This window comes from Schistocerca cancellata, chromosome 4, assembly GCF_023864275.1.
Source record: "Schistocerca cancellata isolate TAMUIC-IGC-003103 chromosome 4, iqSchCanc2.1, whole genome shotgun sequence".
NCBI lineage: Eukaryota > Metazoa > Arthropoda > Insecta > Orthoptera > Acrididae > Schistocerca > Schistocerca cancellata.
This window is the reverse complement of record NC_064629.1, coordinates 487,587,356-487,604,573: the sequence shown is the minus strand read 5'-3', so window position 1 is coordinate 487,604,573 and position 17,218 is coordinate 487,587,356. Positions and strand designations below refer to the sequence as shown.

Below are 17,218 nucleotides of genomic sequence, written 5' to 3'. Positions count from 1 at the left end.
TTTATGAAAGGGTGTTTTTAGCACAGAAAGCCTTTAGCTGTCCAGAGGTTCAGTTGTCACGAACTTGTACACCTTAGCCACTTCCTTGAGCCATACTAAGGTGTCAGTCACCATCCTTTCCTGAAAAGCCCCTTCAGTGGGAAACAGTATGCTGTTGGCACATCCACCTTATCTTTCAAGGTAGGTTTCTCAACAACACCCACAATACATTAAGCCCTCCCCTTTGTACGTAACGCTTGTGCACCTCAGCCACATTCACTACAGTATTTTTAGACAAGGAAAATGAAACTGCCACTGCCCAACAACTTCTGCACTGAAATGTGTTGTGAAATACAATGATGGATATGAAGTTGAGGAGACGGTCGCTGTGACCGAGCGGTTCTAGGGCTTCAGTCCGTAACCACGCGGCTGCTATGGTCGCAGGTTCGAATCCTGCCTCGGGCATGGGTGTGTGTGATGTCCTTAGGTTAGTTAGGTTTACGTAATTCTAAGTCTAGAGGACTGATGATCTCAGATGTTAAGTCCCATAGTGCTTAGAGCTATTTGAAGCTGAGGATGGCCAATGAATGAGTGAATATCTGTATGTGTACATATCGTATTTGGTGAACAGCATAAGCCACCTAGCACTCACATAGGCTTCGCAGCAGGATTAAAGGCACATAAATAAATTTTTCTAAGTGACGGATTCCTTTCATAAGAAGGTAAGCCTGAAAATTTCCTATGTGTTTTACTTGACTGAAAAAGTTGTAAAATATGAGAAAAGTATATTCTACCATATGGTTGTTGACAGACCTGTCGTATAGCGTCATTGGTTCTCCTTGACTTACAGGAGTATCAAAAAAGGGGGAAAAAACTGTTCCGTTGATACCAAGGCGTATTCGACTTCGTTCTTATATACAATGTTAATTAAAGGTTTTGAGTAGATTTATCACGAGCAAAATGAAGAAGAGAAGGGTATAGGGTCTGGCCAACACCCATGTGTTTCCAGTAGTATCATGTTCATTTAAACAGCAACTCTACGAAGTTAACTAGCATGAAGAGGGCAGCAAAATTGGTCAGAAATTAATCAATATTAAAGTAAAGCACAAACGCAAGTAGTCGCTTTCTTAATACTCTGTCAGTTTGTCAGCCAACCTGTGCTGTACACAGAGCACATGAGAGCTCTAAAGAGTGACAACACACATTCAACTTTCGCAACACACCTAATGAACAAAAGCCATAATCCCATTAATACCGAAAGTGATCTACACATTCTGAAACACAGCAACAGTCTATACTGACAATAGAAGAAAATTATTACATACAAAAGGCTATAGTGGAAGGGAAAAAGTTTAATAAATGAAAACACAACACCCTGCAACGACACACACTTTACCACTCTGAGAGAACTGAGCAAGGACACAGAACAGAAAGCACACACACGCAAAAGAACCACTTCCCCATCACACACAGAGATATAAAAAAGGAACAGAAGTTGTCGTAACTCCCGCTACAGTTTTCATTGCCTTTTCGCAACATGCAATTCATCTCTCGCGACACACGCGAACCGAAAGATGGCGTAATCTTGTGGGTCATAAACAAAGTGGAAAGTTTTGTTTTTCTGTATATAGAATCAGCTACATGCCGTCCAACGAACGTGAGCACACGAATAACTAAGTAACAGCTCAGTACACACCACAACTGTATTCCACAACACTTCCGCAACCCCAATTGCATAACGCTGACATAGGTAAATTCACCTTTTAGTATTTTCTTACTAACAGCCGCTGACACAGCTGCAAACGACATGATGTACGCTAAGAAAAAACTGTATCAGAAAAAGCACAGGAAAGATGCCGCAAACAGTGACAACGATTCTTAAAAAAATGCCATAACATACAATAAATAAGGTAGAATGAAAGTATCCACAGAAAACTATATTTCAAAAAACGAACAGTAAAATTGTAATTATGTTTTACTGTGTTTATGTAACTACGCTAGTTCACATGGTTCAAATGGCTCTGAGTACGATGGGACTTAACTGCTGAGGTCATCAGTACCCTAGAACCTAGAACTCCTTAAACCTAACTAACCTAAGGACATGATATACATCCATGCCCGAGGCAGCATTCGAACCTGCGACAGTAGCGGTCACGCAGTTCCGGACTGAAGCGCCTAGAACCGCTCGGCCACCACGGCCGGCTAACGATGCTAGTTTCTGCATCTTTTAGATTTAAAGGATCTGCTGGTGATGGCGATATTTGTCGCTGAAAATTATACATCGAAGTATGATTAAAGACGAATTCAAGACTGCATCGCATGTGTTGACGTATTGTACTTAGTGTCACAACTGTAAATTTCTGTAAATCAAATAAAGTTTCTAATGAGACGTTTCAAAGAATAGTTGTGCTGAAAACTAATTTAAAAGAAACGAAAAGTACATTCGTTTAATGTAGGGCAAAAATGGGAGCTACAAAGGCAATTGGATTTCAGATTTATCCGTGATCCTTAATACTTTTTATTCACAGATGACGAATAAGTGTTTTTGTTCGTGTAAGTGATAAATCTTTCAAATAATATTTGGTATTCATGAATAAGGAATAGTAATTTATATGTGTATTCGTTATTCGCCATTCACATAAATATCACCCAAGTCTGGTGTTAAATGAAGCACATCGCGCATGCGCGCACTGTGATTTCGCAGCCTGTGTGGAAGTGAGTGCTGTCATTTGCATCGGTAATCTTCGGCAACTTTAGCCAACTTTCGCGAAGCGTATCAACGCTCCCAATCGCACACCACGCGGCTGCAGGGCTCTAGTGGTTACTGTTAAGGGACGAGACATACTCCCTCAGGTCCCATGAAGTTACCCGTTCGGTGTACCAAGCACAGTATGTCCCTACCCACTCTGTTAAAACTCGTCGTAAGATTTGATTTACCTTCATCCTTCTCTTCACCCGAAACGTCTTTCGCAATGAATAAATGTCTTTTTTTTTTGCGTTTGTGTTAAGGAAAGGGGTTCATGAAGGGGGATGCTGATGTAGGAGACTGAATAGTGTGATTATGCCTCAGGATTAGTACTACTTTTCCCTGCATGGGTGTCTGTCTGTCTGCTAGTTTTTCGTATTCACTTAACTGTACTAATGTGCTCATAGTAACACTGTATATTTTCTCAATTTAAAATTAGTTTCACACAAGATGGATATATAACTTTTATCCAGTCTGGTTATATCTCGCCGGCCGGGGTGGCCGAGCGGCTCTAGGCGCTACAGTCTGGAACCGCGCGACCGCTACGGTCGCAGGTTCAAATCCTGCCTCGGGCATGGATGTGTGTGATGTACTTGGGTTCATTAGGTTTAAGTAGTTCTAAGTTCTAGGGAACTGATGACCTTAGAAGTTAAGTCCCATAGTGCTCAGAGCCATTTAGGGCTTATATCTCAGTGTATTATGGACTCATTGACACCTTTTTAATAATAATTTCCCTTCAATTTCAGGTCGTGGACAATTTCGCATGCGAAGTCCAATGAGTGGTAAGTAAACGTGATTCACCTTTTATTTTTTGTTATGTGCATGTGGTGTGCATGAACTTCGTGACGTTTGGTTCTTAACAGTTCTGGTCTTTTGATTTACCTTGTTTATGAATGAAGATTCTACAATAAATAACTCAGTTCGTTCTTCGTGTAATATCCCTATATATAATTGTGATGACTTTTGCAGTGTGAACAGTACGACGACATCTACTTCTTACATAAGATGCGTGAGAGAGACTGTACGTATTGTTCTGAAAGTTAGTCACAGGCTAGTTTCGGTTTAATTTAGCGCATTTAATGTTAAATGCATTTAGTAATAGTCAGGCCTAATTATTACTAGGTTGCACTCCATCGGTTATAATTTATTCATTGTACTGGTTGTTGAGCCCTGTGGCTGTGGATAGTATTAATTTAAGAAATACAGCAACCAGCCATTTGTTATGTATTCTCATTTATGCCAATGCGCAGGACTTTCACCCCTCTTCAGTCGACGTAATACATATTTGATCTCCAGTAAGCACGTTGCTAAAACATCAACAGGAAATAGGATTCTGCAGCTCCCCTGTCCAAAATAAATTACTTCCTACTCTGTTTGTTGTCATTCCGATTTTCTCGTTCATAGATGTGACACACACACACTTTACCACTTGTTTCTTGCATAAAAATACTGCGCTGATGTTTTTGGGCGAGGTACAAGTGGAAAAGTGTTTCTGCCACATCTATGAAAGTGAAAATAGGGGTAACAACAAGCAGAGTAGTAGTACAACTAAAGAGCAATATATCGTAAATATACAATTCGCGTAGTGGAGTAGCTAAACGCTGTTGTTATTTTGTACAAGGCACCAGCTACATCCAGTTTACTGTCTATGTTTTAATTATGTACTTACTGAAGATTCAAATACGTATTAAGCTATTTGAAAATAGTTGAAAACCTGAAACGCGTATTGGCATAAATAGAAATACATAAGAAGTGCATGTTTGCTGTATTTCTTGAAATAAAACTATACAGCTGTTTCAGTTAGAATGTCCCAACTGGTTATGTTACAGCATTATAGACTCTTTATGATGAAACGAAGCGTCTTGCAGGCTGTTGTGGAAAATATCATAATGCCAAAAATGTGAAAAACCATACCGCGTCTTCTTAAGCGTAGAAACATATAACGATTCATATATGTGGGTGAGGAATTTTTCTCTTCGGGATTTACGCAGAAGGTTAAGAATAAATAAATGTTTCAGAGGCGAAATAAAATTGACAACCACTTCAAAGAAAAACAGTTTCGTCGCGATACGTTAGCTGGATGCAGCTGAAGTTGGTGATAGAAACAGGATAGTTTCTGCCCAATATGTTAACTTCAGTTGTCACTGTTTCATCGATCTGCAGGTCGAGTTTCGGGAAGTAAACCCTTTGGTCATCTTCGGTAACGTTCAGTTCTCAGTATGCCCACTATCTTATTAAAGGTATCCGAAAACCCCAACGTAATAGCGATGGTGAAACAAAACAGTGCTGCTCATTGAGGGTGATTATAGTGACCCTGCAAGGAGATTGGCGCGAAGCTTCGCGGCATAGAGCGGCGCTGAGCGAACTAAACATATTTGCGTCTGACTAGGGTAACTCCCCGTCTCAGCCTCTTCAGATGTAGTAGTAACATGGCCCATTGGATAGCCCATCAAAAACTGAACACAGATCGAACATGGAAACAGGAAGAAGCACAATAGAAACAGTGAATTGTCCAAGCTTAAGATGTACGACATGGAGCGGATCTGAATAGCCCCGGCATGGTGGTTGTGTGCGCACGGTGCTGGAGTGTGAATGGGGAGATCCATATTCAAATCTGCCTCGTGTTCCATATTTTTTTCACACAATTATGAACTTGCCGTCCAATCACTGATGCATCTATCGCTGTACTCAAAAGTTTTGCTGTGTCGCGGTGTAACGTCCGTTTGCAAAAACGAGGTGTAGGGAAGGGACGTCCAGACGTACATACTTCCAATTTGTTCTACACAATTAGCACACGTAATGACTCTCGTGTTCCGTTTTGGAAGTACAGACCCTCGAGTTCCTTTGTTGTAACATAATTCATACCCGTTTATTTTTTGTTTTTAGTTCTGTGAGAGGTCTAAGCAGCATCTCGCCTGCTCTTACTGTTCATCTATTCGTCACATTTACTTACGACGATAATTTATTCTTACTACATGACTCATAATCTACAGCCAATGTATAGTATGACAATTACCAAGATTACAGAAGGAGAACAGACCCGTCAGTGATCGCACGAAAAGTTCATAATTTTGTGGAAAAAAATAGGCACGTGGAAGGTTTGAACACGGATATCACGCTTTATAGTCCAACACCCTAACCACACAACCATGACTCCGTGGTTCTCGCAGTTCGCTCGATGTTGCACATCTTCAGCTTGGACCATTCATTGTTTCTACTTTGCTTCTTTTTTCACAGTTCAGTAAACCTTGCTGTTTTCACGCTTGATCTGTGTTCAGTTTTTGATGGGCTGTACACTGGGCCATTTTATCACTAAATCTGAGGGAAGTGCGATAGGAAGTTTCCCTTGCGAGAGCGGCGACCAGAGCTATAGAGTGACTCAGGCTGCGGCCGCGCAATGCCGGCAGTATTCGGCTGTCACTGTGGGTAGCAGCGTCAGTACTGTTAAGGGCACTTGAGTTTCTTTAGCTGTACTGTTGAGAAAATGGCATCAGCGGAGGCTTTGATAGCTGTTTTTTTAGTTTATTTATTTATTTATTTTTTACTTGGCATCCTTTATGGGACCATCGAAGCACTATCATCACAACAAATTTATTTTGGACAAGTTATGTGATGAGGTGGCAGCAGAATTACAGACTATAAGAACAAAATGCATTTCATTAGTTTCTTATTTCTTTCATTGACTTAAAATGAGAGGGGATAATGCTCTCGAAGTAGCATAGCTGAAAAACACATGTAAATCGTGTTTTCTTATGGGAGAAAAAGAGTTCAAAACTATCATTTAGACGGCTTCATTTTGAGATCTGTTAAAATTTCGTCCTTTACGATAAATGCCTCGCCTAGAACGCTCGATATCTATTGAATGTTGCTCATCGACACTCAGGGATCCTTGTAGGTCAATGACGGCGTTGTGAAGTTAATGTACATTTCACCATACCATCAGCAAATTCAGGCACAATTTCTCTTGGGTTCGAAAATATGCTCCACTTTCCCGTCATTATTGCAAAATCGCATTCTGTTAATTGTCATGGTCTGGAAAAGCGTTTGTTGAAACGATAAGTACTCCTAATGTCCAATGAATACAAAAGGCAATCCAGCAAATGAATTTGGTAGTGGAGAGTGTGACGATGTATTCTTGCATCAAGAAGAATAAAATCTAGCACCTTCCCTTTCCTTTCCAAATCCCCCAACATCCATTGCAATGAATTTCCCCTGAGGATCTGCAACTGCTTGTTGTAAGATTGAATGAAAATCTTTATAAGTAAAAAAATTGTACCAGAATTTTCTGGGCACTTCAGACGAATGTGTTTTCGGTCAGCATCACCAACTACACTTAGGAAGGTCCGTATGTTGCATAAATCATTCATAGTATTTAGAAAAATATACTCACATGTGGAGTGGCTGGAAGCAATCCACCAATATTTTGGCAGCTGACCCCACAATACTTGCAACGGTTGTGAATCTTACTGTTAATGTCAGAGCCATGTTTCGAAAACTTCCGTTTTCTAGGAACCTGTAAAAATTCTCGTTTTATCAGCTATCGATGGCCCTTAAAAATGGTGTTATTTCAATGGAAAAGTCTGTAGTAGCTTGAATATCGGTTACATATGGAAGTGTCGACTATTAATCATATGGAAAAATATTTTTCTCTTCGCGTACTGTCATTTGCAAATCTCTTTTTTCGATATCTCAAAACGTGTATGAGTTTTGAGTAATGTTACAAATGTCTCATTCTGACTTTTTCGCTGGCGCTCGAATTCGGGACGAAGCTCTTTACAAACGACCAATTTTCTCGAGATTGAGGATAAATACTGACATCCTTCTAAATGTAAGGAATAATTCAGTATATTAGGTACTTTTCATTGACAGAACCATGTGACCGAACACGCACCATGGAGATCAATTATGAAATAATAAACACATTGTTACTTTCCCCATGTGTCTTGGTTTCATTTGTTTGTAACTTATATGGTACTTATCATCCATTATTTAACCACGGACTCTCCACATATCACAAGACTTCGCTTTGCGTCGTACGACATGTTTCACGTCACTTGTGATGGAAGTACTAGCAGTCTTTATTTTTTGTGTCTCTTAATGCAGTGACAAGTTGCTATGCAACATTTAACAGTTTGTTATTCGTAGTTTAGTTTACTTTGTTCCCTAATGTACAACATTTGTAACTTATTTTAAATCAGTTTTATGGACGATGTGTGAGGTTTAAGTTAATGCGTTACACACGTTGCTGTTTAGTAACGTAATGACGAGTTACTATGGATCATTTGCCATTTTAATTTATATAACCCACTCTGAATTGCACATCTCTGAAGACATTTCTTAGTTGTTTCGGTTGTCCTTTTAATTTGAATTTACACTACATTAACTGTGTCCTAAGACGTTCCTTATTCTTTTTTATGCAATGCCCCATTTGGTAATGGCCTTGATAATTACTCTTGTCAGAGTTAGTTAGTTAGTTTCTCTGTAGCGTTTGAAACAATACAGTGAATCTCTTTCCATCACAAACTGAGATTAAAAGGAAAACCATTATATGTCCGGATGTTGATTGTTACTTTGAGACAACATACATCGACTCGCTTTACCTTAGTCATATTAGTACATTTCATTATGAACAATCAAGAAGATAGCCTAGCACAATAACGCGGCAGTTCTGGGATTTGGGGAAGTGAGCCTGACCCAGACAAAATCCGTCTCACAGATTAACGATGGGGGCTGTTAAGTGACCCTTCCTTGATATGATTTTTTGGTGGTTTTAAGTTACATCTCAGTAATATCGAAAATTCCCCAGCGCACATGGAACTTGATGAAGACGGCTAGACGGCATAAAGCCGCGTGAGTACGCCCACTTTGCCGGCGAATTACTGTTTGCTGCCAAACTATGAAGCTATCCACGCCCTGACCGTGCCTTGAGTTGAGTGTCTGCTGCATGACGTATCGCTCTTAAAACGTACTCGTTGATTTAATCTGACTACTGGTAATATAAATCTTTGGCAATATCTGGACCTTTTCATTGATACAGACTTGCGACTTAGTAACAGCTGAGTGTTCCTATTCTACAAGAACACATTAGCAACGTTTCCCATCCCACCTTTTTCAGTGTCCATTGGTCTTCAACCATAAATGCAGTTGCCATACAGGGTTCTGTCCAAAACGAATCATCTAAGACCTGAATTTGAGAGAGAAAATTTTCATTCTAACCCTGCGCACGCTAACAATAACTCGGTACAGCCTTTTGCAGATGATTACTTGATCACTGAATGCGATGTGTACCGTTCTGATTTCTACTACCGACTGCAATGATGATGGGACTAGGGGATGGGTAATTTAAAAAAATGCATTACTGACCATGATGTTTATTGACATTTCCTAGAACGATTGACAAAGGATTGGACTACAGAGTTACGGAAAATTACTACATATTATTGGCCCGTAAGAATTCGTGTCGGAGTGAAAGCTGATGAGAAGACAGATCAGCGTGTAGTGGAGCGAAAGGAAATAGGCACTACATTTGAGTGGAATCTTAGCGGTGGAAGCACAAGGCAAGCTCAGTTAAATGAATTATGAAACCGACAGAGATCACTGAAACTTTAGCAGTAGATACTGCATTGCATGTAAGATACAGCCATGGAAAGGCTAGTTAGAGCACAGCTAATTAATGCTTTAGTAGATAATAGCGGGGTGGACCATTCCAGGACCTCTCTTTTCTGAAAGAGGAAATCGGACTCTTATGCGAGAGGAAAGAGTGATTCTAAATGTACCTATTTGCGTGATCTCCCAGAAAGCAAAATTGATTTACAGAGGAAGATACTAGTTACACTGAGGCCTAAAACGCATCGCTACTCTTATTCTCGTGTTCCGCGCAGGCAACACGGGCCATGGACTATTCCTTCCACAACCTTCAAACAGCTTCTTAGTCATTACAGAAGTATGAGAGGCAGTGTCTATAATCCCCTGAAAAGTTTTCTTTTTCTTCTATTTGTACACACACCATCGGACAACTCACTGTCAATAACTCAACTTATGTCTTCGATTTCTGTGTACAAAACAAATATTTGTCTCCTCAGAACTACGAACTCCCTCTCCTAATATTTCTAGACCAGATCAGTCCACGTTTCTTTACTCATCGCACCTACTCCGAGACAGTCCTCAGTGTGACCATGCATTTCGTCTTCTTCGCCCATTTTTACGTCTGGAATAATATGGCTGATGGCTCCTTCGTGTCTCGTGGAATTTACGAGAAATGCGAAACTGATTTTGCTCTGTTGATAATGGAGAGCATAGTACTGCGTCTCGATCGTAGCCAGATTTCTTCAGTAGAGATTGAAAACGTGGAATATTGCTTATATTCCTGCCATCAGTCATGATTTCTCTTTGCATTCTGCGGGGCAGCTTGGACAAACAAATTATGATAAATTCGGGAGGGTCGTACGACGAATCGAGATCCTTTAATATGGCATCGGATTCTGGTGTCTCGCATCGTGATATGCGGCAGTATCAGGATGCTAAGTCTTACTCGATCCAGCGTACTTTTCGATCAATATTTGGCGAAGAGACCTGTTCGGAACTCCGTGTATAATTTACAGTCTTGCATGGCTATACGCATCCGCATCGTTACTTCACTTCTCTGGTACACACAGGAAGTTCATTTTTCATGATGGATTGCAGCATCTCCTGTTTTCTTCATCTTCAAAGTCATTAATTGATCTGTTCATAGCGCCCATGTAATACGTTGTCGGACTCCGAATTCTTGACAGTCTCTCCTGATACTCTGAGCTCGTCAGGAAAGCGTCTTCTCTTCTTCGTATCACTATTATCGGAACACACTGCTCCCTCGATTCCTACAGGTCCTCACCGTGTGCGGCTAATTTGTGCAGTTCATCTGGAGCTTCATGGTGTAGCCTATTAGTTGCCGCCTGAATCTCCTTAAAACGAAGCAGAATCTGTACTTTTTCCGTTTCTGCCACATCTACTGGACGAGTCCTGTTAGAATTATTCTCCTCAAGATCAGATAACTGCTCAACTGCCACCGTAAAAACTTTAATTCGTCTGTTTGTCTTGTATATTTCACCATCACGTTGGTTCAAGATCTGCTTGCGTCTCGATACTTTCTGAGAGACATCCCGTAACATGTTATTTTGTTCCTTGTTGACTTCTTCCAATACTTACTGTACAACGGCCGGTTTAACTGACCGTTTTCTAGATTTTCAGCTACCATCGCACTGTCTTTCGTCATTTCGTCTTGCCACTGATTTATCGCACCTAACTCAGATTTCACGCTTTGCAACTCCTGATGAAGGCTTAAAATTATGCGTTTACTATCAACTATGAATGAAATCTATCCTTTGATTAGCACTACTTCTTTTTTCCTGTATTCTTGGAATTTTCGTCTTTTTTATTGTTGTCTTTTTGTTTGGAACTATCTTTCATTTGTTGGAAGTATCTTTAATTTTTTGGAAGTGTCTTCTACTTTAAGTAACTTTTTTTTAATTTTGCAGGTTCATATGCCTCAGTAAGGCTTGCAAGCTATTAAGATAAAAGACAGGCACTGGAATTCTTGCTGCATCTGACGTTACCTTTTCCGATGGTGTTTGTAAGAACTCAGTCGTATCCTGTCTCGGGGCTCCGGGTGATAAACAACTCTCCGGACTCTAGCCTATTGCCTTTAGCTTTTGTGCTTCATTTCCATAGCTACCTGTTGATCTGGCTTCCACCGCCTCCGCGTTCTGAGCACACTGAGTTGGCTTCGTTTCAAGAGAAAGCTCTGTCTCCCATGGCACTCAGCAAGCCGAGCCTTTAGGTTGCGATCGTATTGTAACGCTATTGACTAACCTGTTCTGTTTAACACCATAAGTAATTTAACTCTCTAACTTGAGACTGCAGTGAATATAAACCTATAACTGTCCTGAGTACCCAGATCAACCATAAATTGTCTTAAACTCAATGAAATGGTAGGCAGAAAAAGCAGAAACCATCATAAACAAAGCTGCATAATCATCAAAGGTGTATTACGATGCTGAACGACTCAGACGAGGCAGAACAGAATTGCCTGATGCCTGTTGAAAAGAGGACCATCAATTACAAGAGTAAATTTAAAGCTAAGTTATCCTACTTTTCTCGTTCTGGCTGCGAAAATCTAAAGAAGGCCTTAAGGCAGGGATATCATAAATGAAAGGTACTCGTTGATTTAAGCTGACTTCTGGTTGTATAATAAGCGGGTATACTACGTCAGTAGTATTTGGTGTAACTTGCGAATTTGGGCCTCACATGAGGCTTGTTAGGGTTGTCCGTGAGATTGTGGTGAGCTCTGCGTGTGGATGGCGCAGGGGTAGCGCACCTGCCTAGAAGAGTAATGTATATATGTGTCACTTCTGTTATGCGAAGTTCTTTTTAATGCTATCCCATCAAATCAGAAAGAGCTTCTTTCTCACCTTGTAATGTCCAACTGCAGGCAATGAGCAACAAAGTTCCCTTAAATTGCGAAGTCTGCAATGAATTATGGATGTTCTAATTTTCGTTCTCGTACTCCTTGTTTCTTCATGGATTCAACGATAACGAGTTTTAAGTGGAAAAATCGTTCCAGTCATGCTCCTTGACTTAACCAACGTACTTTGCAGTAATATATAAATTCTGTATACTCTTAGTTCGGTTGCATGGAAAACTGTTGCAACTGAAAGTGGGGGCATATTATCCAAGGACAGCTCAATGAATGTGGTATACGGGGACGTTTACCAGTTTTCTTACTTTCCTTTCTGTCCCCACGTTATTTTAAGTATGGAGTCTGCAATACTTTATCAGTCTTTTTGAAGAAGAGAGCAGTGTCCATCAGGTGGTATTTCTGAGAACGACAATGCTTATAACAGCTATTAACAGCATTACGAACATGGGAGAGACCCTGCCCAGTGTTTACTATTTGTGAACGACTTCTCCATCTTTAGCTTGTTTTCCAGCATTACAAGTAGCACATGCCAGCTTCAGCTGACGGTCAGGAGACTGGAGGAGTGTTGTTGTTGTTGTTGTTGTTGTTGTTGTTGTCTTCAGTCCTGAGACTGGTTTGATGCAGCCCTCCATGCTACCCTGTGCTGTGCAAGCTTCTTCATCTCCCAGTACTTACTGCAGCCCACATCCTTCTAAATCTGCTTAGTGTATTCATCTCTTGGTCTCCCTCCACGATTTTTAACCCTCCACGCAGCCCTCCAATGCTAAATTTGTGATCCCGTGATGCCTCAGAACATGTCCTACTAACCGGTCCCTCCTTTTTGTCAAGTTGTGCCACATACTCCTCTTCTCCCCAATTCTATTCAACACTTCATCATTAGTTATGTGATCTACCCATCTAATCTTCAGCATTCTTCTGTAGCACCACATTTCGAAAGCTTCTATTCTCTTCTTGTCCAAACTATTTATCGTCCATGTTTTCTTTCCATACATGACTACACTCCATACAAATACTTTCAGAAATGACTTCCTGACATTTAAATCTATACTCGATGTTAACAAATTTCTCTTCTTCAAAAACGCTTTCCTTGCCGTTGCCAGTCTACATGTTATATCCTCTCTACTTCGACCATCATCAGTTATTTTGCTCCCCAAATAGCAAAACTCCTTTACTACTTTAAGTGTCTCATTTCCTAATCTAATACCATCAGCATCATCCGACTTAATTCGACTACATTCCATTATCCTCGTTTTGCTTTTGTTGATGTTCATCTTATATCCTCCTTTCAAGACACTGTCCATTCCGTTCAACTGCTCTTCCAAGTCCTTTGCTGTCTCTGACAGAATTACAATGTCAATGGCAAACCTCAAAGTTTTTATTTCTTCTCCATGGATTTTAATACCTACTCCGAATTTTTCTTTTGTTTCCTTTACTGCTTGCTCAATATATAGATTGAATAACATCGGGGAGAGCTACAACCCTGTCTCACTCCCTTCCCAACCACTGCTTCCCTTTCATGCCCCTCGACTCTTATAACTGCCATCTGGTTTCTGTACAAATTGTAAATAGCCTTTCGCTCCCTGTATTTTACCCCTGCCACCTTTAGAATTTGAAAGAGAGTATTCCAGTCAACATTGTCAAAAGCTATCTCTAAGTCTACAAATGCTAGAAACGTAGGTTTGCCTTTCCTTAATCTTTCTTCTAGGGTAAGTCGTAAGGTCAGTATTGCCTCACGTGTTTCAGTATTTCTACGGAATCCAAACTGATCTTCGCCGAGGTCGGCTTCTACCAGATTTTCCATTCGTCTGTAAAGAATTCGCGTTAGTATTTTGCAGCTGTGACTTATTAAACTGATAGTTCGGTAATTTTCACATCTGTCAACACCTGCTTTCTTTGGGATTGGAATTATTATATTCTTCTTGAAGTCTGAGGGTATTTCGCCTGTCTCATACATCTTGCTCACCAGATGGTAGAATTTTGTCAGGACTGGCTCTCCCAAGGTCATCAGTAGTTGTAATGGAATGTTGTCTACTCCCGGGGCCTTGTTTCGACTTAGGTCTTTCAGTGCTCTGTCAAACTCTTCACGCAGTATCGTATCTCCCATTTCATCTTCATCTACATCCTCTTCCATTTCCATAATATTGTCCTCAAGTACATCGCCCTTGTATAGACCCTCTATATGCTCCTTCCACCTCTCTGCTTTCCCTTCTTTGCTTAGAACTGGGTTTCCATCTGAGCTCTTGATGTTCATGCATGTGGTTCTCCTTTCTCCAAAGGTCTCTTTAATTTTCCTGTAGGCAGTATCTATCTTACCCCTAGTGAGATAAGCCTCTACATCCTTACATTTGTCCTCTAGCCATCCCTGCTTAGCCATTTTGCACTTCCTGTCGATCTCATTTTTGAGACGTTTGTATTCCCTTTTGCCTGCTTCATTTACTGCGTTTTTATATTTTCTCCTTTCATCAATTCAATATTTCTTGTTACCCAAGGATTTCTACTAGCCCTCGTCTTTTTACCTACTTGATCCTCTGCTGCCTTCACTACTTCATCCCTCAGAGCTACCCATTCTTCTACTGTATTTCTTTCCCCCATTCCTGTCTATTGTTCCCTTATGCTCTCCCTGAAACTTTCTACAACCTCTGGTTTAATCAGTTTATCCAGGTCCCCATCTCCTTAAATTCCCACCTCTTTGCAGTTTCTTCAGTTTTAATCTACAGTTCATAACCAATAGATTGTAGTCAGAGTCCACATCTGCCCCTGGAAATGTTTTACAGTTTAAAACCTGGTTCCTAAATCTCTGTCTTACCATTATATAATCGATCTGATACCTTCTAGTATCTACAGGATTCTTCCATGTATACAACCTTCTTTCATGATTCTTGAACCAAGTGTTAGCTAAGATTAAGCTATGCTCTGTGCAAAATTCTACCAGGCGGCTTCCAATTTCATTTCTTAGCCCCAATCCATATTCACCTACTACGTTTCCTTCTCTCCCTTGTCCTACTGCCGAATTCCAGTCACCCATGACTGTTAAATTTTCGTCTCCCTTCACTACCTGAATAATTTCTTTTATCTCATCATATATTTCTTCAATTTCATCATCTGCAGAGCTAGTTGGCATATAAACTTGTACTACTGTAGTAGGTGTGGGCTTCGTGTCCATCTTGGCCACAATAATGCGTTCACTATGCTGTTTGTGGTAGCTTACCCGCACTCCTATATTTTTATTCATTATTAAACCTACTCCTGCATTACCCCTATTTGATTTTGTGTTTATAATCCTGTATTCACCTGACCAAAAGTCTTGTTCCTCCTGCCACCAAACTTCACTAATTCCCGCTATATCTAACTTGAACCTATCCATTTCCCTTTCCAAATTTTCTAATAGGCAACTAAAATCAGCTTGGATTTCCAACTGAGAAATCTATGTATGTTCTTTTTAATCGTTTGCACTCAATTTTTACTTTCCCTGAATTGAGAATGAAAGGATCGACTTAAAATTTTAAGAATCCTGGGGTTCCTGGGCCTCACCTCTGACGAAAAACTGCCTTTTCTGCCACATCTGAAAGATTTGAAGGCGAGATGTCTCAGAGCACTTAATGTTTAGTGATATAGCTTAGGAGCCAGACAGAACCTGACTGTCCCTGTTTTATCGAGCCTTTGTACGATCGCGGATATACTGTGGATGTATGGCGTAAAAGAATGATTCATCCACCACAAGGAAATTAGACCAGTCTTGAGAAATTTAGGACCAACCCTGTACCCAGATTCTGTGCAGGAGGGCCACCACTTCACATCAGGTGACAACTCCTCATGGCGTGACAGACAGACAGAATTTATTCCTCTTCCGTCTCACCTGCATACCACTCCATTGTTCAGCCGCATTTCGAACGACTCTTTAACATCCGATGGCGAGGAACGAGGCTTATTTTGATACCTGCGAGGGTTTCATTTTACAAACGGGTGCGGCAGATATTGAGGTTTTACGCCAAGTTTGGAGTGAAAACCCGCGTTGACCTCTTGAGAGGCCAATAATTATTTTAGAATTGAATGTGTTAGACAAAGAAAGCGCTTTAAGTGTAACTTTAGAGTTTCTATACCATTTCATATGAGCACTGCAATTTTAATAAAATACATACAGACGGATAGAAACAAGAGGATATCTCAGTAGTCTACCCTAGTCGTGTCCCCTTACTTATCGACACTCTGACCAGTTCAGTTTTTAGTGCTGAACTGCAGGGGTCGTACAATAATATGGAAACACTGCGACAAATGCACGTTTGAGCATAAATGCAGATGAGAAGCAAGCCTGCAGATAACGCTGTTGAATTTGACCACGAACGGCACCTGTGCAATGTCCTCAATACGTTGCGAATGCCAGTCATGGTCAGAACAGTGTTCTGTGTTATAGTGAGAGCATTATGTCGGAGCTAAGTGACTTCAAATGTGGGCAAATTGTTGTTCGCATGGTGGGTTCTTCCTAACCACGGTAGCCGAAGTGTTTGGTGTTTCACGAGGCACCGTATCGAAGATTTATACCTCATACAGCGGATGCGGAATAACATCTGCTGAGTCACAACACGGATGCAGGTGTGTGTTGAGTTATCATGACGGACGGACATTGAAGAGGATTATAACAAAAATAAGGGGACGACAGTTGGAAAAATCACTGTAGCATTGAATGTCGCACTCGCGAACCCTGTCAGTACCTAAACAACACGAAGGCGTTCCAGAAGCAGAGAATTGCAGGGCGAGCTGGAATTCCAAAATTATTTATCAGTGATTCAAATGCGCTTAACAAGAAAACGTGAAGCCACAGCCATAAAATCTGGACTGTGGAGCAGTGGAAGAAAGTCATTTGGTCATATGAACCTTGTTTGACACTGTTTACAACTTCTAGCCGCGTTTACATCCCAAGAGCGAAACATGGCGGGAATTCGTTGTTCATTTGGGCAAACAAGTCGTGGTATTCCATGGGCTGCATTGGTGCTCTGCAAGGTAATGTCACTGTCAAGGATTATGTGAGCGTTTTTTGCTGA

The 17,218-nt window shown here is 40.7% G+C and overlaps 1 protein-coding gene across 1 annotated transcript in view; it reads left to right on the top strand.

The window, feature by feature from the left end:
- LOC126184786 (protein PFC0760c-like) overlaps nucleotides 1-17,218 on the top strand; it is a 298,617-nt gene that overhangs the window by 160,582 nt on the left and 120,817 nt on the right. Inside the window, exon 7 of the mRNA XM_049927357.1 lies at nucleotides 3,472-3,507. Within this exon, the coding sequence (XP_049783314.1) occupies nucleotides 3,472-3,507 (36 nt within the window). The remainder of the gene's footprint in view (nucleotides 1-3,471; nucleotides 3,508-17,218) is intronic.